The sequence below is a fragment of the Mixophyes fleayi genome, chromosome 8 (genome assembly GCF_038048845.1).
Source record: "Mixophyes fleayi isolate aMixFle1 chromosome 8, aMixFle1.hap1, whole genome shotgun sequence".
NCBI classification, from domain to species: domain Eukaryota; kingdom Metazoa; phylum Chordata; class Amphibia; order Anura; family Limnodynastidae; genus Mixophyes; species Mixophyes fleayi.
The window spans coordinates 140,597,792-140,619,551 of NC_134409.1; the positions used below are offsets into that span (position 1 = coordinate 140,597,792).

The 21,760-nt window shown below is 42.8% G+C and overlaps 1 protein-coding gene and 1 long non-coding RNA gene across 8 annotated transcripts in view; one reads left to right on the forward strand and one right to left on the reverse strand.

Moving 5' to 3' along the window:
- The window catches only part of LOC142099918 (uncharacterized), a 258,835-nt gene that overhangs the window by 172,898 nt on the left and 64,177 nt on the right, over nucleotides 1-21,760 (forward strand). The gene's annotated exons all lie outside the window — the stretch shown is intronic.
- SEMA3F (semaphorin 3F) overlaps nucleotides 869-21,760 on the reverse strand; it is a 59,774-nt gene continuing 38,882 nt past the window's right edge. The window contains exons 3-21 of one of the 3 annotated variants that reach the window (XM_075183874.1): nucleotides 18,471-18,631; nucleotides 17,965-18,027; nucleotides 17,693-17,812; nucleotides 15,219-15,302; nucleotides 14,141-14,234; nucleotides 12,688-12,807; nucleotides 12,469-12,608; nucleotides 11,028-11,142; nucleotides 10,864-10,933; nucleotides 10,628-10,772; nucleotides 9,702-9,924; nucleotides 8,702-8,790; nucleotides 8,148-8,189; nucleotides 6,261-6,418; nucleotides 6,101-6,168; nucleotides 5,571-5,704; nucleotides 2,118-3,742; nucleotides 1,729-1,981; nucleotides 869-1,687 (exon numbers count right to left, since the gene is read on the reverse strand). In XM_075183874.1, the coding sequence (XP_075039975.1) occupies nucleotides 3,341-3,742; nucleotides 5,571-5,704; nucleotides 6,101-6,168; nucleotides 6,261-6,418; nucleotides 8,148-8,189; nucleotides 8,702-8,790; nucleotides 9,702-9,924; nucleotides 10,628-10,772; nucleotides 10,864-10,933; nucleotides 11,028-11,142; nucleotides 12,469-12,608; nucleotides 12,688-12,807; nucleotides 14,141-14,234; nucleotides 15,219-15,302; nucleotides 17,693-17,812; nucleotides 17,965-18,027; nucleotides 18,471-18,631 (2,228 nt within the window). In that variant the 3' untranslated portion in view covers nucleotides 869-1,687; nucleotides 1,729-1,981; nucleotides 2,118-3,340. Of the gene's footprint in view, nucleotides 1,982-2,117; nucleotides 3,743-5,570; nucleotides 5,705-6,100; nucleotides 6,169-6,260; nucleotides 6,419-8,147; nucleotides 8,190-8,701; nucleotides 8,791-9,701; nucleotides 9,925-10,627; nucleotides 10,773-10,863; nucleotides 10,934-11,027; nucleotides 11,143-12,468; nucleotides 12,609-12,687; nucleotides 12,808-14,140; nucleotides 14,235-15,218; nucleotides 15,303-17,692; nucleotides 17,813-17,964; nucleotides 18,028-18,470; nucleotides 18,632-21,760 lie in introns of all 3 variants that reach the window. The other 2 variants (XM_075183873.1, XM_075183875.1) reach the window with 2 other exon arrangements.

The following is a 21,760-nucleotide window of genomic DNA, read 5'->3' on the forward strand; positions in this document are numbered from 1 at the left end:
AGTTATACACTGACCTATATATTTCTTGAAGGAGAAGTGACAGTTGGGAGTGGTTGGTGGTTGCCGGGGGTGACAGTCGGGAGTTTTTAACACCTTAAGTAGCTTGATGAAGGATGTGGCAATGAAGATGAAGGATGGTGATGGAGAAAAATGATGAGGTGGTGACATGTGGACAAAACTACGTTAAAAAAGGGTGCTTGTGTCGGGAAGTAACGCTCTTCCCCTGAGGAGGCCTGGGCTAGGTCCAAATGCATGACAAGAACCTTTTTAACACCTTAAGTAGCTTGATTTGACTAGAATGCATGAGTATCATGCACGGGTTAACACATATATATATATATATATATATATATATATATATATATATATATATATATATATATAGAAATAGGACAAGATATCTAGATGGCGCTTAACCCAATGTTGTAATGTTATCCATAAGGTATAAAGACAATTAAGTAGACAAATACACCTCCACAGGTATGTGTGTGGGAGCCAGTCTTCAAAAACGGATGGTAAGTCCGAAAACAAATCGTACAATAGTATAATATATATATATATATATATATATATATATATATATATTAGAATGTTTATTTACAGAAAAACTGCAATAAATTACTATTCACTGTAGATCCTGGTTCAGATCCCAGTGTCAGTTCCTTGTGATCTTGGATAAATATCTGTATCTGCCTCAGTCACTAAGAAGTGTTTTCTGTGATGAAAGAAAGAAGAAATCCAATAACCTGTGTATTTTGGGGACACCTTGTAAAAGAACAATTGGTGCTTTATACGAATGACCAGAGTTTAAAAATACACAAGTAGAGAAAACGTCTGTAACACAAACAGAGAATCAGAAACTATGAGATGGGAAACAAGATGCCCAAGTCCATCTTTATTGTCTGCAGTCTCCATTAACAGATATTTAGATGTTACTATAACTACAGATAAACAGTTGGGCACATGTGAAAAGTGAATGAATCTGCCTGTTTCCCAGATGTCCCATACTTATTCTTTAATACCCATTATTACTTTTCTGTGATACATTGGATTTCACTTTCTCGAGATAATACTGAATTAACACCTATTAAACCCAATGGTTGAGACTATTATTTGACATATAACGCAGGGCAGAAAAGCGTAAATCTGAATGAGGAAAATGGCCATGTGTACAAACCCCCAAGGCACATTGTATAAAACAGGCCAGTCTTTATTATATTCTGTATCATCCACAGGAGAGAATTCACTGCACGTTCCGGGCTTAAAGTCAGAAAGAAACATAGTTACATTCTCATTTACAGCTATTTACAGACAGACAATCAATATCTCCACCACATAAAGGGAAGGGCAAGGGGACAGCTAGCAGTGATCTGCTCATCAATCATATTTATCTCATTTCTGCCTAACGGAGAGATGATCAGTGCATAACGTCTATGTTTCCCAATACAAATACATAGACATCAAGCAAACATCCTAATATATGGAGCTCAAGACGTACCTCTTCCTAATACACAGACAATAAGGCCACCAAGTTCGCACTCCATAGTTTGGATACAAGTTAACACATCACTTTCTCCTAATTGGAGGATATCAGAACACTGACCTCTACCCTCCTCCTAATACACAGGCATCAGGACACACTGACCTCTCCCCTTCTCCTAATACAAAGACATCAGGGCACACTGACCTCTCCCTCATCGTAATACACAGGCATCAGGGCACACTGACCTCTCCCCTTCTCCTAATACACAGACATCAGGGCACACTGACCTCTCCCTCATCGTAATACACAGACATCAGGACACACTGACCTCTCCCCTTCTCCTAATACACAGGCATCAGGGCACACTAACCTCTCCCCTTCTCCTAATACACAGACATCAGGACACACTGACCTCTCCCCTTCTCCTAATACATAGACATCAGGGCACACTGACCTCTCCCCTTCTCCTAATACACAGACATCAGGGCACACTGACCTCTCCCCTCCTCCTAATACACAGACATCAGGACACTTCCCCTCCTCCTAATACACAGACATCAGGACACTTCCCCTCCTCCTAATACACAGACATCAGGACACTTCCCCTCCTCCTAATACACAGACATCAGGACACTTCCCCTCCTCCTAATACACAGACATCAGGACACAGACCTCCTATCTTCCTTCTTATACATAGACATAAGAAATATGAATGTATCTCTAGCCATTGTATACAAATATATATAAATGTACCTTTGACCATTTCCCAATAGACAGACATAAGAAACCTGTACCGTAACCCACCTATACTATATAGGCATCAAGTGAAGATTACTTGATAAACATAATGAACATGATTCATATCAATAAATATCCCAGTGTCTAAAAAAGGAAGACTTAGAAGGAAGCCATGTATGATATGTGGTTCTGAGTATTAGACCAAGTCACTGAGCGCCCTCCTTGCTCCTCCCACATAATGCGCAGTCCCAGACACACACACATGCCCATACAGACTCCACATCCAATATTATAAAGTGCAGGCGCTCATCCATGCAACACATTTACACAATGGCAGAGAATTGTACGTAGGCCACCAAAAATATTGTATTTTACATTATTATTTCCTCTGAAACAAAATACAATAATGGATACTTTCAAAATTTGATATTTGTCACCAACTGGAGATTTGATTTCTAGAGAGCCCTAGAACTGGCTCATTCACGGATACAGTGGTTGTATCTCCCCTAAGCAGTGAGATAGGAGCAGATGTAGAGTGGGTGAAACATTGTTTTCCAACCACAGAAGCAAAATGTTTGTCATTGACTATCTGTTGCGTAATAGTCCGCAGGGCAGCTGGACCTTGCAGGGCAGTGGTCATGGAGGAATGTTCTGCAAGCTGTGCAGTGGTTATAGAGTGACGGTCTGCAGAAGCACAGAGTTTAAGAGATGCAAAAACACACTTTACTGCCCTTGTAGTCTGTGGTGGAGAATGAAGGTGCAATGCGCAGCAGAGTAATGAAGCAGTGATAGTCTGCAGTCCATCCAACCATGAAGGTGCACTGATGATACAGTGACAAGAGAGAGGTGTTCCCCATGCGGAATTGTCCATAATTACCCAGAGCAAGACAACTCTCCTCCAAACTGGGAATCTCCGTGCCCCCCAATAAATAAAGTCTGAGAGACCCTGAAAGGCAACTCCTCCATCTTTCTTTATATATATATATATATATATATATTTATATATTTATAGTTTTATTTTTCTTATTAAAAAAAAGTTTGGGTAAAAATAAAATAGTGGATAGTCTGAAGGAGATGCAATGTGTGGGGGCAGAAGGTCCTGAAGAACAAGTCCCCTTTTCATGTCTGCAGTTCCTCTGTGGTTGGGTGGTTCCTCCGGTTCCTTGCACGTTTCTGATCCTGAAGATCTTTAGCTTCGCTATGAGCAGAGCCTGGGGGGCGCCAATATCCCTGGCAGTATTGGTTGATGAGTCCCATCTCAGGCTGCGAGAGAAGTTGCACTAAATCATCATAGGCCCCAGGAGGTCCAGCATGGTGAGACGCAAGGGCCACCGGGGCTTCCGGGTGCAGGAGAGCCGCAGTCACCGCCTCCGCACTTAGAACATGGAGCCGAACACGCATTACTGTGTGTTTAAAGTTGTTCTCAGTGGCTGTGCAGTGGTACACGCCAGTGTCCAACAGCTGAAGAGAGCGTATGAGGAGACCTTGATCGGTCTTCAAGAACCGTCCTTCTGAACGCAGCTGTAGGAACACAAAAAGTCATTAGAAACAACCTAAGGCTGCTTACCATTGGAGTATTACAATGTATCTAACCATCTGGAGGGATGGATGACTTTTAAAAGTATCTGGATTGCATTTAATTGATTTTTTTGTATGTGTTCATATAGTGGTTATTCTTCTTGACAAAAGGGCAGGAGCCCGAGATGTTTTACCTTTATAATAAATGGGGCTAACCTTTTGTTGGTTGGTTATTCCTCGATTTACTTAATTTGTGCCGCCAATCTTAATTTTCTCTGCCATTTACAGCACTTCAGGCAGCCAGCGTAATAAGGTTACTTAGTCCCAATGAGCTTTTGAGAGTCCTGAAGTGGAATGATGATGCCGTAAGAGGCGGAGCAGTCAGGGAGATCTGCAGTGGGTGGTCTGAAAATCAAGACCTACTTTTGTGGAGGCTAATTTTATCAGATACCCCCAGGAAAGAGGAAGGGGGCTCAGGGGAAGGACCATCACAAATAATGTAAGCGAAATAAGAGTGGTGTTGGATTACATTGTAAACATTATTGTTCAAAAGGTGGAATTAATCATATATAGCTCGGTAAATGCATCTCTGTAATAAACATCAACTATACCCATTGTTATACATAGCAAAGTATTACACAGGGAGCAAGATCCTTTCAGCAGCAACATGTTCACGTACACTCAAGTGGTCAACTGAAAAGCGTATTTCTCATGCAGTCATATATGAACATGTCATTGTTTTGTATATATGAAATATTTATTATTGTCAAAATATATTCAGCAAGTTTTCTGCCCCATTACTTTGTGACAATTATTAAATTTAAAACGCTGCTCATGATGGCTGAGCTACTCTACCTTCCATCACCCTACAGCACTGCAATATCCTGTCTCAGCGCAAGCAGCCTCAAAGTTTGTGGAAATTATTTGCTATGTTTTTATTTGAGCTTTTTGCCCAATATCAGCTGTGGGATGTGGCTTTTGGGGTTTGTAAGAAAATACAAAAGTGCAGTGCTATGAGGTATTTTCTCCCCTCTATGACAAAGTTTCAGAAGATTGATCAGTGCATTTACCTTTATGTTTAATAGAAATCTTAGTATTTGGATTTAACAGCCCTTTAATTTAAATATCTCAATGCTGTTTTCTTGTTCATTTTTACTCCAAGAGACATATGCACTACAGTTTTATTTTGTTTCTTATAATTACTCCATATACCATATTACACGTAATTACTCCATATACATACGATTTGTTCTCTCTCTGCATATTAGATCTCTTTAATTACTCTTACTTTTTTATTTCTAGTAGATAGGGGTCAGTGCCTCATGGCATATATAGTAGAGACTAATATAATAGGGGAATTTAAACACCAGTGGCATAGACATAAGGCTATTCTAAATATGAAAAAACGATGGATCATTTAAGGTCTGAGTTCAGCGGGGATAAAAAATGAGTGCACTGGATGGGCCGGTGGGCAATGGATGGGCCGGTGGGCACTGGACGGGCCGGTGGGCACTGGACTAAATGTTACGATATCGGAGGTGAAGTTTGTCAAACTTGAATCCAACAGAGGGACAAATTTAGCAGATAAAACAAATGAGGGCCACATTAATTTGAAAGGGAGCCACAGTCAGGGGAAATACAAAATAATGTATTTTTTACTATAAATTAAATGTTTGTCGTCTATATCCTGCAATATTACATAAAAACCACAAGAAAAGTAAACTAACACGGCACTACGTAAAACAGGTGATAAAGACCCTTAGATAGTGGGAGCCACGGAATGAAGTATCTGTGCCCGCTCGTCATCCCTCGGTAACACAACCCCTATTACCTCCTTTTTGCGGTCAGAGTTATCTTTCTGGAGGATCCATTTGATGGAGGCTTGTGGGGAGCGAGGTTGACATTCCAGGAAAGCAGAGCTACCTTCCACCCCATATTGTGCCGCGTCCATCCCATTCTTACTAGCTGGAAAGGACATATTCAGTGTGAGAATGAGAGCTGCAATTTAATACTCCAGTGAATGTGAATGAATGCAGGTTGAGAGCTCCTGGGACTGTGCAATTACTGGCTTGCTGTGTGCTCTCTTTCAGCCTCCGTGCCCGGTAAGCTATACTTAAAGTATAATGTGTCAAATTTGGAAACTGTCAATCTCGCTGTGTTTATCCAACAATGGAGGCGATATTATGTGTTGCTTCTGCGTGTAATGAAAGATAAAAGTAAGAGGCTTTGTGTGTGTGTGTGTGCGGCCCTATGACTATAGGAGAGTACAGAGTGACACTTTATGTGCTGAGTATTTGCTACGAGTCTGGAGTGACACCTTATGTCATAGCAGAATTGCTGAGGCTGACCGTGTTAGCTTACCATTGGAATTGTACCCTCTGCACTGCCTCATGGGATTCCCGTGTCTGACATCCTGACGGCGGCTACGTCTGTCAGCGACAGGAAGATGGATGAAACGTATGTTAGACTGATACGTAGTATCAGGTAATGATTCTCTATTTGGCCCCACAGCTCTGCTTACCTCTTGGATGAGGAGGAATAACGTGAGCAGGTCTTCCCATCCCACGCACAGTAGGGGTCCCTGGCAAGACAGCAGTCGGCACATGCTTCCCCATAGACATCACAGCGATGGAGGGCGAGATGCGTCACCCCAGACATAGATGCCACGTACAGCTGTTGCTGTAGGATGAAAGTATTGAGTATTGTTCAGTCAGCAGAACTAGTACATTCTCCATTCATCTAACTACTGTCAGGAGCACTTCTCTAGCTCTTGGAAAAACCATGTTACAATACAAGGAGTGTAAATTAGTTTATTATTTTGCCAGAGCCGTAACTTAAAAATGTTAGCGCCTGGGGCAAAAAACAAAAATGCCGCCCCCCATAGCCCTCAATTTTAACAAAATTAACCTAAAATATTCATAAACTGTGCCCCCCTTCAGTGCTGCACCCTGGGCGGCCGCCCCCATCGCACAGCCCTAGTTACGGCCCTGCATTTTGCACATAACTTAAATACTGGCTGTTTTCTCATCTAGAGCACACAAATACTTGATAGCTTTATTTTTACACAGAAATTTAAAGTTGATCTAGGTCATGCCCCGTCCAAACTATAAATCTGTCCCCACATTTTAAATTTACCTCCTCCTCCAATGCAACATGGTTTTGCCTGGGCACAAAGTTCTTGACTCAGACTCATAATATACACCTTAGCTATTAGCATGCTGGAGAGTCTATATCTCAGTCTCACAGGGTTACTTGGTAAAGTAAATAATTATTTGAGAAGGAAAAAGGAAATGTTCCATTGGTCTCCAAATTCTTGTCTTATATATTGCAGATAAACTGAAGCCAGAAGCATTAATTATGACAACCTATTCATTTTCGCATACTTCCATAATAGTTAAGGGGATAAATGTATAAACCTCCGGATTCTTCAACTCCGGCGAGTTCAGCATCTTCAGCGCTTAAATTTAAAGCGGCGCTGCCTTGTAAAGGGAGACTTTCCTTTACAAGGCAGCGCCGCTTTTAATTTAAGCGCCGAAGACGCTGAACTCGCCGGAGTTGAAGAATCCGGAGGTTCATACATTTACCCCAAGGTGTGAAAACACTTACATATACATTTATAATATTATTTACAAAGATGCATATTGTCCATTTGTGCATTTTATTCTGCATAGTAGCATTGATGTGTTCCGTGATGATAAGTAAGTCTGTTCCAAGATGGCGGCTTCTGGGAGATGTATGGACGCAGCTTTCCAACACTGAAGTCCGCTATCTTTATCACCACCCCTATTATTGACTATCCACCCGTAAATGTGTTGTAATATACTATCATGCCGCGATCATTAGCTAACCGTGTTGTAATATACTATCATACTGCGATCAATAACTGTGTTGTAATATACTATCATACTGCGATCAATAACCGTGTTGTAATATACTATCATACTGCGATCAATAACCGTGTTGTAATATACTATCATACTGCGATCAATAACTGTGTTGTAATATACTATCATACTGCGATCAATAACTGTGTTGTAATATACTATCATACTGCGATCAATAACTGTGTTGATATATATACGACCATACAGATGAGTAACTGTAACCGTGTTGTAATATATACGATCATACAGATGAGTAACTGTAAGCGTGTTGTAATATATCCGATCATACAGATGAGTAACTGTAAGCGTGTTGTAATATATCCGATCATACAGATGAGTAACTGTAAGCGTGTTGTAATATATACGATCATACAGATGAGTAACTGTAAGCGTGTTGTAATATATACGATCATACAGATGAGTAACTGTAAGCGTGTTGTAATATATACAATCATATAGATGAGTAACTGTAAGCGTGTTGTAATATACAGTCATCCTGCTGGAGAGTGATACTATATACTTACTCGTTTTGATGAAATTTTCATGGATCTTATGGGTGCTGGCACCTAAGAGACAACACTGGTAAGTGACACAAGCTGTGCATACAGAAAGTTGGGGTGTACATAGTAAAAGAGATGGGGGATTGAAATCATTAAATAAGAACGTTCAGTATGGGAGAAACTTGGTTTAAGTACAACGGGGCAAAATAAGCAACCCTTGGACTAATCAGTACCCCACACCCACCGACGTTTATCACAATTACTCTGTCAATACATAGAGAACGACCGTGTTTTAGGGTCTCCCTGTTTCATAATATGGGGGATAATTACGGGTTCACTCAATCTGATTTTAATAAATGCTTTTTCTTAATTGTCTAGTCCTTTTGAATCACAGAAAACACAAGGTTCCAACAACATGTTAGTCTATGGTGCAGCAAAAAGCTAAACAAAGCAGTAAGAGAAAAAGAGATAAAAAAAAAGCGCCCCCACACACAAAAACACACGCAGTGCCCGGGCCTGGTAGTGTTAGTGAGGGAAGTATTAACGTTCCAGGGGAGAGGGCTCGGAAACGTTCTTACCTTAAACACTTCTACTTCTTCCAGGAGAAGTTCCTCTGTCTCCAGGTCATCTTTCGGCAGCACAATCACCTTCTGCACAGTGCCTTGATCTGAGGGAACACGGGGGAGTGTGAGGACGGATGGAGACTGATCTGTCATTTCTGACGTCAGAAATTATTGTAAAGATAATTCTTTACCGTTTACTTTCTCTGTTCTACTTTATTTGTTTTTTGTAGGTAACTTAATTTTTGTTCACAATCTGGACTAATTAAACAGCGATAATGATACAGAGGTCATTCTGGTCACTGAGGTCAAAAAAGTCCATAAAACAATATAATAATTTCATACTTAGAACAAACGTAGTATGCACTGTGTTTTTTATGTAAGTAAATGTGGATCACTGTAATTATTTCCGGCTGTCGTGAGAGAGCTCAGATCATGACCGGAAAATGCCAGTTTCACCTGCGGTTGTATGTATGTGATCACATGCAGAGATTGCACATGTAATCTAGGCCTGTAATGTTCTACGTATTGTTGAATGGTTTTATGTCTTTTTGTTCTAAGTTTGTCACGTCTTAAGAAAACAAATAGATTTCAACACATGCAGTCTATTCTGCTGTTATTACACCTAAAAAAATGTCCCCTTATTTTATTCTTTCATCAATACATACTTGAGATTTTCATGTGACACTTTCCTACAGAGTGGGCTGTGCTGCCGTTCTTCTGTAATTCAGTGATTCTGAGGGGTCCTGCGCTCGCTTTACAGCAATGTACGAGTGGAATTTCTTTTTGTCTGTATATTTGGCTTGATTCACAGACCACTGAACAATCATTACTTAAGGTGGAAATCAGCAATCAGCAAGAAGGAGCAGGCAATCAGGAGATGGTGGCGTCTCCAACCCCCGGCCTCATGATTTAGCTGAGGCTAATGATCCTTTATACACAATATCGTTCACTCATTAATGACCCCTGTCTCGAGGAAAGCGAGTTCAGAGAAGACTGGAAACTGAAGGTGCGTTACCTGTGCCTAGAAAGAGCACCTCATAGCGCCCGTCAGACGCATCCACCTGATCCACAGCGATGGTGGTGAATTTGTAGTTGACGTTGGTGCGGACAAGCAGTGGTTGGCGATGAACGGGGTACACTGGGTTGTACATGATTGGGTGGGTCCTCATGAAGTTTATTACTTCATCTGGGTAATCCTTGGTGGATTTCATTGAGGGGGTGAAGGTACCACCTGGACACTGTGCAAAGAAATTTAGGGAAGAAGTTAAAAAAAACAAACCAAAAACACACTAAAAACCAAAACCTTTATAAGACACTTAAACCTAGAGAGCAAATTCTCTTGTGACATCACGCGTCTACTTTATGCATATGCACCTGGCTTTAAGGGGGAGAAGAATGGATTTCAGTATCAGAATGGTGGCATCTGGGGGGGTTGCACAGTACAATTGAAGAAGTTGGGTGGATTGTGGCGCTCCTCGCACACTACAGATAAGGTGAATGAGTGTGCCTACATTTGTACCAACAAAACGTGCAAAAACAACATTTTGTTTGCACGGTGAGGCTAGTTTGCTCCTTCCACCTTGTGTATGTAATGGAGTTGCAGTTCTGACACACGTGATATGGACGAGCACCTTGATGTGCACCAGGAGAACAGTTAGACGCACTCGTACATGTATAAGAGCGGGTGGCTCCGCGTTTCTTGTGTATATTATAAGGCAGTACGGATTCTTCTTATGCCCCTCTCTGGTGTCTGAGGAGGAGGTAACTTCTATGACAGTCCTGGGAGATTATGGTTTATTTTACTGTATAATAAAGTAGAGGAATCATAAGTGCATGTGGTACAAATGTTGGGCTATGTGTGAGTCATGCAATAACGTATACAAAGAGCATTTACTGTAATGCAGACAAGCAGGGTGATAAGTGTTGCAGAATTGTGCTTACCGTGCCAGGTCGTGGATATGGGATCTTTCCTGTATACGGCATCCACTGGTAGTTGGGTCCTTCCTTGTGAGCGAAGGGTCCGTTAAATACCGTGCGAATGTCTGCCATGGAATACACGCACACGGCTGAGCCCTTAAACACAGAGCTGGAAGAGAAGGACGGAACCACTGCTGAGTTAGGTAGAAGAGACAAATGTAATGATGGAGGAAGCAGGTTAGCCAGGATGTGATACTCACCCTGTGGCAGAAAAGACTGCGTATATGACGGGGTTTTTATTGTCCTGCGTCTGCTGAATGAAGACATCCTCTGTAAAACAACCAGGAATTTTGTGGTAAAATGGGCAGAATAAAGTGGCAGATAAAGAGGAAATAACACAAAATGACATTCACTAAGTACATACGTAGTTCATCAAAATGAGTCTCGATTCCGTCAGCTCCGGGCACCGAGCATATGAGTCGTGCTTTCAGGAACGTGCTCCATTTGTTTACCAGACAGCAGTGACCACCGTCATCGTTCTAAAACAAGTGGCGACAATTGGACATGAAATAATCATCCATCATAATAAATAACAATCTATATCAATGAGGTGGGTCACAAATCACTACTTGTAAATAATACATAAAAACAAACGATTAGCAGTGTCAGTAGTATTTGCAAATATTACATATGTCAGCCTGTAAAGTGTTACTAAATATTAAACAACATGAGTCTCAGATTACCTCAACAATCTTAAACATCCAGGAACGTGAGAGTCTGAACACTGTAGTTACACCACAGTAAGTCATTATCCCTGCATCAGCAAAACTTACAGCATATGATAGGAATCTGATGTCTGATCATACGGCTTCTCAGAACTATAAAATCATATCTCAACATCAGCTAATAAATCTTGCAGGTGACGTAAGTCTGGAGTCTTCAGTTTTAGCTGCTTTTTAGCTAGCAAGAAAACTTTTCCTATCAATCCTTTGGGATCGATATGGTCCAAATTTAGCAAATAAAACGCCCCAATCTTATATTCAGTGAAGTAGTTTATCCACTGTGCTATTTTTTTTTAGAAACTTTTAACAACAGATAATATGTAGCACACAGGTGGTTATTTGGGTCAAGAATATTCTCCCTTTAGTATTTTGGTATATAGTCACAGGCTTTAGCCAAGCCTCTGGTTGAGTAGGCTCATTAGGAAAAAAGAACTTTGTGCATATGTTTCTAATTTTACTCTTAGACAGAAGGCCGAGCGTCCAGGAATTATAGTCAATAGTGCCCTGGCTGGTGGCAGCCATCATAGATTTTGCGCACTGTAATTCATAGTTAGAAAGAAGGTGTGAGAGATTTAAACCCTCTATTACAAGGTATGCCACCTAGTAGGGCTTTATACCACATTTAATGAAAAAGTTAATTATGGTGGAGCTGTGTGGAAGTATTCTGTGTGGGTAGAGCAGAGAAACGGATTTCAGAACAATAGATACAAACCCATTTGTCAAGAGACGGATAATTCAGTTTGCTAAGAAAACCATTTCTATGTATACGGATCAGAGTCTGCACAATAATTGGGGAGTAGCAATAACACTGAACGTTAGTAAAAAAGGAAAGCATGGAGAGAGTCTGGAACAGGAAGGCGGCAGTCCTGATGTTATAATGTTCTGTGAGATTCTGGAAAATGCATTGTAACTTGTAACATTTTTTTTTAGATGCTTCTCAATTCAGAGAGAAACTGGGAATTTTACATTTGATGATACAAAGTCTGTGAAGGTGTCAGAGAATTGGAGAAAGTGCTCCATAAAATTCTTTATAAACAACAATATTAGGGTAGTGTGAGCACTAAATGACACATTGTTACTCACCAAGCACACTCGTCCAATGCGGGAATGAATAGATGGGCTGTGCGGGGAGTCTGTGGACTTCTCCCGGAAGAAGAAATACAGTTTGTCGTCATTTCTCTCCGCACTGTCTGGGATAAGCTGCACATGGACAAATGCTGGATCTACAAGGAAAAGGCTTGTTATACAACCGGTGGGAGGACAGGAATTATACCCATCATCTAGTGTCTAATTGCTTCTCACCATTCAGCCAGCGGGAGTTGTATTGGTCAGTTCTCATGGCTGCCTGCTTGCCCATCGCTCTGAAGATGGCAGCGTCTGTACCCATGAAGTCTATGTAGACCCCGGAGTAGAGTTCCTCATCTGGGAGAAAAGAGAAGTCAGGAGGACACCGTGAATGAGGGACACACAGGTGACTTTGGCCATACAATAGATGTGCAATGTGTCTATAGTGTAACGTTCAGCGCAGTTCTATATCTCACTGGCATGTAGCCCAGCAGCTGCTCCTGATTAATTAGAGAGTCTCGACCTTGGATTGTAACGAAAGCCCCTTAGGTGGAGGGGGGTCACACGGCGGGTCCCACTCGGGGGGGCAGGCGGATTAGCGGGAATGAGATTTGGCAGCCTAGTCCACCCCCAGATGGACCTTTCCTTAGAACCTGCAGCTGCTCACAAACACTGTCTGTGCATTAACCCATCAGTCCTCAAACTGAGCCAAACATCATGGGACAGGGCTGAATGCACAGTGATCTATTATACACAATTATTACTAGTCATGAAAAGGCCGGCACCATTTCCCAGAAGAGTTTTGTCCTTTGTAGTCATTAGCTAGTAACATTCTTCTCATCTACCTAACACCCCAGGTACATAGGCTTGAGCTTCAGCCACCACAGCCTGAACGCTGCTTATTGTATTAAAGGTCCATCTAGTCTTGGGGAAATTACCAGTGTGTATTGGCAACGTAGCGATCAATGCGGGGTCTGCAGCTCGGGGGGCTTGTATGAGCCCACAAACTCACACAGCAACACATGTAATGCACCCATGGTCCTTATGTCTGCGTTCACGGAAGATTTAATAGATGGTACATTAGGGATCATTGATCCCTTTATATAATGTATTGACAATTTTCACAATACTTCTTTCTGGATCTGTCAAGCGTTCAGAAAAGCATCAGTGTGTATTAACGTAGTTTACTAAAGCTATTCTTACAGCGTTTCAAGTTATGATAACTGCAGCTGAAACTGAACATAGCACTGGTGCATGACAGATGCTGTGAATGTTCTCCCACAAAATAGTGACAATTAGGTTTTATGGCAAAGTTCGGGAGTTCTGCATAAATGCTGCTAGGAACAAGCTCAGGGATAAAAGTTTTTTATACTTTAATAGAAATAAATCTTTATGAGGTCAGTAGTAGACATTGTTTTAGTAAAGAAAGCTCCATATCGATAGCATAGTGAGTGGGGTCATTATTGAATTGTTAGAAAATGCATTGACAAATCTGTGTCCATCTTCCAACAAATGGCCATATCTCCTCAAATTTGGTTATCCATGCATTTGGCCACACTGAATGATGATCCTGTGTCAAGCTACATATTTGAATGGTGTGTGAATGAGTGAAGGAAGTGCGGAGTGATAACGCTACTACATCAGAAGTGCAAAGACTCTCTGAGTCTGGAACAGAGGAGTGGACACTTACTGACAAGTGCCGATACACTATCCAGTTTGGGGTCGTAAGCACATTTTCCCTTCCCTGACTCCACACGATCTGGGTCCAGGTAAAAGATGTAATCCTGTGGGAGAGAGAAGAGGCAGAGGTCAGGAGGAGACCACCCAATTACAGTACTCATGGTGCTCTGCTGGACCTTCTGTCACACACTCGTGTCTTCATTTGGAAATCTGCAGTGTAAGAATAGGGATGGTCATTCATTTTACTAGCAGTCCATTAGATGCAGAGATAATGCACATCCGGGAGTTGAATACAAGGGACGCCCAACCCATGAAGACAAAAAAAGCTCCTTTGAAAACGTGGAATTGCAGACATAATGAAGGCATACTGGTGGTGACCAAGAGGAGGGACGATGGGGACAGTTAACAAGCTGGGCCGCTACACTTCCTTCTAAAGCACAGATAGCACCCTTAAATGGTAAGGGGCTGAGGTGGCCCGATACATGATCTGCAAAACTTCAACATGGTGTAAACCCTGGAAGGCAGCTAAGTCGTGCACATAAGGAGTTGAACAGGTAGCATTCTGCCCCTCAAAAACTATTTGATCCCTACCACCCAGAGCTTACAAACTAAGGGATAAGATGCTACTCTGGGGCTCCAAATGTATTGCTCAGCCATTTCAAATTTTGGAAAGGGAAAAACTTGAAGACCATGAAGTTGCCAGACTATCACCAGGTCTGTCAAGCAAAGCGGTAAACAGATTACACCCTACTATCTTATAGTTCTGACCCTTTAAAGCTGTATTTTAAAGTAGCCTGGAGCGCTACATATCCCGCTGTTATATGCACAGACACGTGCAAGGTTTGTGCATCCTGGAATGAGGAAGTGATGTGTTTCTGTGATTGGGGTGTCTTCTATCACACAATGAATTGGGGCAAGTCATTTATGCCTTTGAGGTGTCTGTTTCAGGATTGTGCATTTACAGACCCTCTAGAATGCTGGTATTACAGGAACCTCTTAGGGAAACACACAATTGTGAGATAAATATTGTCCCTGCCCCAGTATTAGGATGGGGAAGGGGGCTCCTTTGCCCCTGGGAGTGGCCCCACCTTGTGCTCTGCTGGTGCTGGGCTGGGCAGGAAATCTGCTGCTCTGCTGCCTCTTCCTCCAGGGGATGCTGTGTGCTCTGAGGCCTGAGGAGAGGAGCAGGGCGATAAGAGTTAGACCTGAGGGATGTTCAGGTGAAAGGCAGGAGGAGGAAGACTGCCAGGAACGGGTGTGAGACAGGACACGGATGGTGGACACACAGAGGCACAAATGGAGACTCTGTCCCTAATCCTAACTGTTAGTTTCAGGATGCAGTTCTATATACGGGATACGTGTAACATGTACAACACACGGACACGGAACAGATTACACAGAGACATGCAGACATTGCTGGTACATGTCAGTTTCATGCAGCACAAGATGCAACAGTTAAGTATGAAATTAGCAGATTACATGGAACCACATTATGAAACGTGCAACGCAGATAAATCACTGAAGAAATACATTTCTGCACTAAACTCACCTCCAGAAGGACATTCACTTACTATACTTATCTCCCAATACAAGCAGAAAGTATTTATACATAGTGACCTTTAACCCTTCACCCGACTTCCACTGTGCCCTAACCTCAGCTGATCACATCCTAGTACCTTCCATGTTTCCAATGTAAGATCCTTTATCTGGAATTCCTGGTATAAAAGCCATTATCCAGAGTTCCTGGGACCGTGCAATTTGCAGCACTGGTCCTCAGATGTCCTCACACTGCTCTTGGTTATCTCTCTACTCTCTATTCTATGCTATTCTAAAAAGCAAAATTTTTAAATGTCACAATTAAAACCAACCCAAGTTGCAACTAGTTTGGTTGTTTTTATTTTTCCATAGAACGGTCTTTACTCTCTTTCCAGACAATTAGGGGCATCAGACAGGACATTTGGTTTGGAAGCACCTTCAGGAAGCTCTTCAGCAGTAACAGAACATTAGCAGAATATAGAAAAACACCATGAACAGCTACACTGACACTCCCCCAAAATGTGAATAGCATGGCTTAGATATTTTAAAGCAGCTACAACCACTTATAGCTATTTCTTCACAACGTGTTCTTCTATTCTTTTCCTTACACACTCAGCCTCAGTTACCCTGGTTCCTTACGCACAGAGCCTCAGTTACCCTGGTTCCTTACGCACCCGGCCCCAGTTACCCTGGTTCCTTACGCACCCGGCCCCAGTTACCCTGGTTCCTTACGCACCCGGCCCCAGTTACCCTGGTTCCTTACGCACCCGGCCCCAGTTACCCTGGTTCCTTACGCACCCGGCCCCAGTTACCCTGGTTCCTTACGCACCCGGCCCCAGTTACCCTGGTTCCTTACGCACCCGGCCCCAGTTACCCTGGTTCCTTACGCACCCGGCCCCAGTTACCCTGGTTCCTTACGCACCCGGCCCCAGTTACCCTGGTTCCTTACGTACCCGGCCTCAGTTACCCTGGTTCCTTACGCACCCGGCCCCAGTTACCCTGGTTCCTTACGTACCCGGCCTCAGTTACCCTGGTTCCTTACGCACCCGGCCTCAGTTACCCTGGTTCCTTACGCACCCGGCTTCAGTTACCCTGGTTCCTTACGCACCCGGCTTCAGTTACCCTGGTTCCTTACGTACCCGGCCTCAGTTACCCTGGTTCCTTACGCACCCGGCCCCAGTTACCCTGGTTCCTTACGTACCCGGCCTCAGTTACCCTGGTTCCTTACGCACCCGGCCTCAGTTACCCTGGTTCCTTACGCACCCGGCCTCAGTTACCCTGGTTCCTTACGCACCCGGCCTCAGTTACCCTGGTTCCTTACGCACCCGGCTTCAGTTACCCTGGTTCCCTACGCACCCGGCTTCAGTTACCCTGGTTCCCTACGCACCCGGCTTCAGTTTTCCTGGTTCCTTACGCACCCGGCTTCAGTTTTCCTGGTTCCTTACGCACCCGGCTTCAGTTTTCCTGGTTCCTTACGCACCCGGCTTCAGTTTTCCTGGTTCCTTACGCACCCGGCCCCAGTTACCCTGGTTCCTTATGCACTCTGCCTCAGTTACACTCTTCCTTAAACACCTAACATCAATGCTAGCAGTGCACCACATCTTGAACACATACAGGTTGCAAATGTGAACAAGTAGGTTAAACAACATCTAATGAGGGCACACATATCATTGGAGCACAGATGCCGTTACCCTACTAGTACTTTTACACTACTGTTCCCTACTGATTATTTACTTAAGCAAATTGCTTTATACACACCTGGTCAACACTGCTGGGAGCCATGACATGTAACATAGCTATGAAAGTGCTACAGCACATGACAATTCTTTCACCCCCATACTGTAAATATCTGCAGATCACTACAAGGCTCAGACAGAAGGAATACGCCAAGCACAGCTGTAAGAGAGACCCGCAGAGCTCCAGGCACCAAGCGTCGGAGCACATGGATGCTGAGCTGCCCATTAGAACACGCTGCCAGTAGTCATAGAGCAGCGAATCACACTCCAAGCTTATATGTTCCCAGTACCTGTGCTTTCCGGCCACGGTTGATATACGTGCACACAGGATTATATGCTCCTGTCCCACACACATAGAGGTGTGTCCTGTTCCAGGGTTGGATTAGTCGTATAAAGTTACCACATTCTCCCTGTGAATGACAAAGGTGGAAACATCACAGTAAGGGAAGAATTAATCTTTATTTCATTCCAAATCTGTAAAGCACTCAGAATTTTCTGTTATTATTAGCAGATACTCTGGGCCTCCATGTCATCTGCATTATGTCTCCTATCTCATACTCACATTGCTGTCTTTACCAGCTAACACACATTCCTCTATCCGCTGCTGTTTTGCCGGCCAGTGGATCTGCAGAGAGATGGGGAAAAGTTAATAAGGATAAATATATCAATTCCCACCTCCAAGGCTCTGGATTAACAAAGCTCATTCACAGACTCATTAGAGAAAAGACTTATTATTTCCCTAATTCACTTTGTATGCATCAAATGAATGATCATTTAATATATGCATTAAGAAATGTGTATTGCCTGTAGCAATTTCAGCTCTGCTGCAAGCGCGATTATTTTGGATAATTGAGATGCTGGTGCATCGTTTGCACCTCTCCCCTTTGGTGGGATCGCTCGTAGTGTCACTAGGACTGTATATGTATTTCATCTAGTTCATTATAAAATATCTCAGTCATTTGTTATTAACCTTTAAGAAATGACTACCAGTGTTCAGCGCTATGGTCGGTAGAGTGAGGAGCTGCAGGCTCTTCAGTTTATGGTAGACAACCATCAGATTGCTCTTACTATGAGTGGCTCGCGGTTGATGTCCTGAAGGTCCAGAGACAGGATGTAGTCTTTGCTCCCCACATACATCCTGTCATGATCTTCGTCCTTTAGTAGAATGCGATAATCTGTTGTATTCAGCAGGAAGCTCAGGAAGTGTGCAGTGTTTGACGATTTCAGCTCTGCAAGGACACAGATGGGTTAAATAGCGGTCATATATTAGGACAGAGATAGGCAACCTGTGACGCTTCAGCTGTCGTGGAACTACAAGTCTCAGCATGCATAATACACAAGTTTTAGCATGATCCACAATATCTGGAGAGCCAGAGGTAGCTAAATTCTGTATTAGGAGAAAGAGGGGGGACAACGGCCAAACAAATTACAGAAATTGTAAACAAATAAACCGAGGCAGTTCTGAAATCTGATCCAACAAATCTTCCTACAATCTCTCTGTACCACTTTTAGAATATGCGTTATGAGCTGCAGAATACAACTGCACATTATCGATAAAAGAAAATAATAAATCAGTTGTCTTAAGTGGATAAAAACAAGACATTTAATTTAATAACAGAAATAACAGGGTTAAATTAAATTGGAAGGGAGGGAATTAAAGGCTGCAATGCCTGAGAGCTACATGCAGGTGCACGAAGGGCTTATGGCTTAATTAAAAGTTTAAAGCCCTGGCGAATGACCTCAGAGACCAGGACATGTCTAATTAAATCAGTTAACGAGGCTCAGGGGCCTTTTAGGAATAAGCCATGTATTGGAAGTCTGTCATCTAGGACAAGACAGTAACTTCTGGTTAAAAAGTTACCTCTAGGACCAGACGTTAAGGACAGGGGCCATATGTTCACTCTACAGACATTTTACAGTGAAATCTTAAAGGAGAAGGCAGAGTAATCATCATTAAACCCAGAAACCCCCCAAAGGAAACCCCTAAGGTTAGACAGCTCCTGAGCAAAATCCTTATGTCTCCAGAGAGGGGTGTCAAATGCCTCACAAGGGCAAGAGAGACGGACACAAAGGGGCATTTACCAGTGCTAAACACATGGCTCCAGCGGTGGGATGGATGCACCCACAACACAGATTTAGTAGGTTTAGCAGTGTCTAAAGAGGTGCAAAGTTTTGCATTTTCTGCTGGGGGGAAGCGAAGTGTATTGGGGTATTTGGGTGTGGGCCAGATGAGTGAATGTGTCCCCTCATTCACCCACATGCGAAAATAATGTTTCCTTTAGCAGAACAAAGTTGTTTCAATGTGATTCAAGGACTGGAGAAGGCACTTTCAGGGGCATTCCCTGTTTCATGGGAGCCAAAGAGTATTTTTCACCCCCCAAAAAGACTTAAATTTTATACTTCCTCAGTTGAAAACCAGGCAATGGTCTATACTTTCTATATGGCGTCTTTTTCATATTCTTGAAGCACTTTAAGTCTATACTGAAAGTGGAAGTTTGACTCTCTCCACGATGCACATTTCCAGCCGCAGAATGATTTTCACCTATGTCTGAGCGAGCCGGGGCAAACCTCCCTTCATCCACACTTCTGAAAACGACCTTTATTGTCTCTCTATAAAAGCACAGATGTGCAGAGCCCAACGTCTCCATGTGCACATCGCCTTCATCTTTATAATTGGCAAATATTTAAAAATCAAATTGTGAAGGTAAAAGAAACGTTTTATAAAATGAAAGAACAGAGGCAGAGGATTGTGGGGCTTCACACCTCTAGGACTAGGGATGCAAGACCCCACTGTTAACTGTAACTTCAGCTCTCTCTGGGGGATGCCAGACATTGCAAACATCTTCATTAGACGTGTGAAGGGGCCGAGAGCCCACGACAGCTGCGCCGGGATGATGTCATGTAGACACGGCGGGCAATTATACCACTGATTCCCTCCAACTCAAGTCTTAAACTACAATTAATGTACGGTCTTACATTACAGATACTGTACATATGTAGCGAGTATCACCATCTTCTTGATTAAATTATTTTGAATCACATTTTTACACAAAATCCAAATATTCCTAAAAAAACAATATCACAGTTTCATAGCGGCTGCTGTAACTTATCTGTAATGTAAAAATATCCACCCATTGCTGCATTACAACAATGGATATATCAGAAGCCATCAATAGCCGTGGCCATTCAACACAGATTCCTGATCTTATATGTACAGCATACTAGATTATGGATAGCTTCATGACCGTGAGCAACGTACTCTGAAGACCTAAACATTTCATGTAGGAGAACAGTGTTTACACTAGTGTTAGGCACCTGTCACTTGTAGCCATGTTAATTCCTTCTACTGATGATTATGGTGCCTGGATGGTGATGTCACACAGTGAGCGCAGTCACAGTCTATGTAGCAGGTTAGTGTGTGACTAAATGGTGATGTCACAGCGCAGTCACACAGTCTATGTAGCAGGTTAGTGTGTGATTGGATGGTAATGTCACAGCGCAGTCACACAGTCTATGTAGCAGGTTAGTGTGTGATTGGATGGTGATGTCACAGCGCAGTCACACAGTCTATGTAGCAGGTTAGTGTGTGACTGGATGGTGATGTCACAGTGAGCGCAGTCACACAGTCTATGTAGCAGGTTAGTGTGTGACTGGATGGTGATGTCACAGTGAGCGCAGTCACACAGTCTATGTAGCAGGTTAGTGTGTGACTAAATGGTGATGTTACACAGAGAGCGCAGTCACACAGTCTATGTAGCAGGTTAGTGTGTGGTTGGATGGTGATGTCACACAGTCTATGTAACAGGTTAGTGTGTGATTGGATGGTGATGTCACAGTGAGCGCAGTCACACAGTCTATGTAGCAGGTTAGTGTGTGATTGGATGGTGATGTCACACAGTGAGCGCAGTCACACAGTCTATGTAGCGGGTTAGTGTGTGACTAAATGGTGATGTCACAACGCAGTCAAACAGTCTATGTAGCAGGTTAGTGTGTGATTGGATGGTGATGTCACACAGTGAGCGCAGTCACACAGTCTATGTAGCAGGTTAGTGTGTGACTAAATGGTGATGTCACAACGCAGTCAAACAGTCTATGTAACAGGTTAGTGTGTGACTGGATGGTGATGTCACAGAGTGAGCGCAGTCACAAAGTCTTAAATCCTTTATTAAAATAAAGCATTTTCAATGATTTTATCTTGATATCACCAACCTGAGATAGCAATAGTGATAGGAGAACAGAGGCGGTACATGCACCAAGGCTATCCTTGTTAGATTGGCTTCACCGAGCTGATCATAGATTGGTAGATATGGAGAATCCAAAAATCAATAGACTTGTTAAACTGCTATATTTTTCGAATA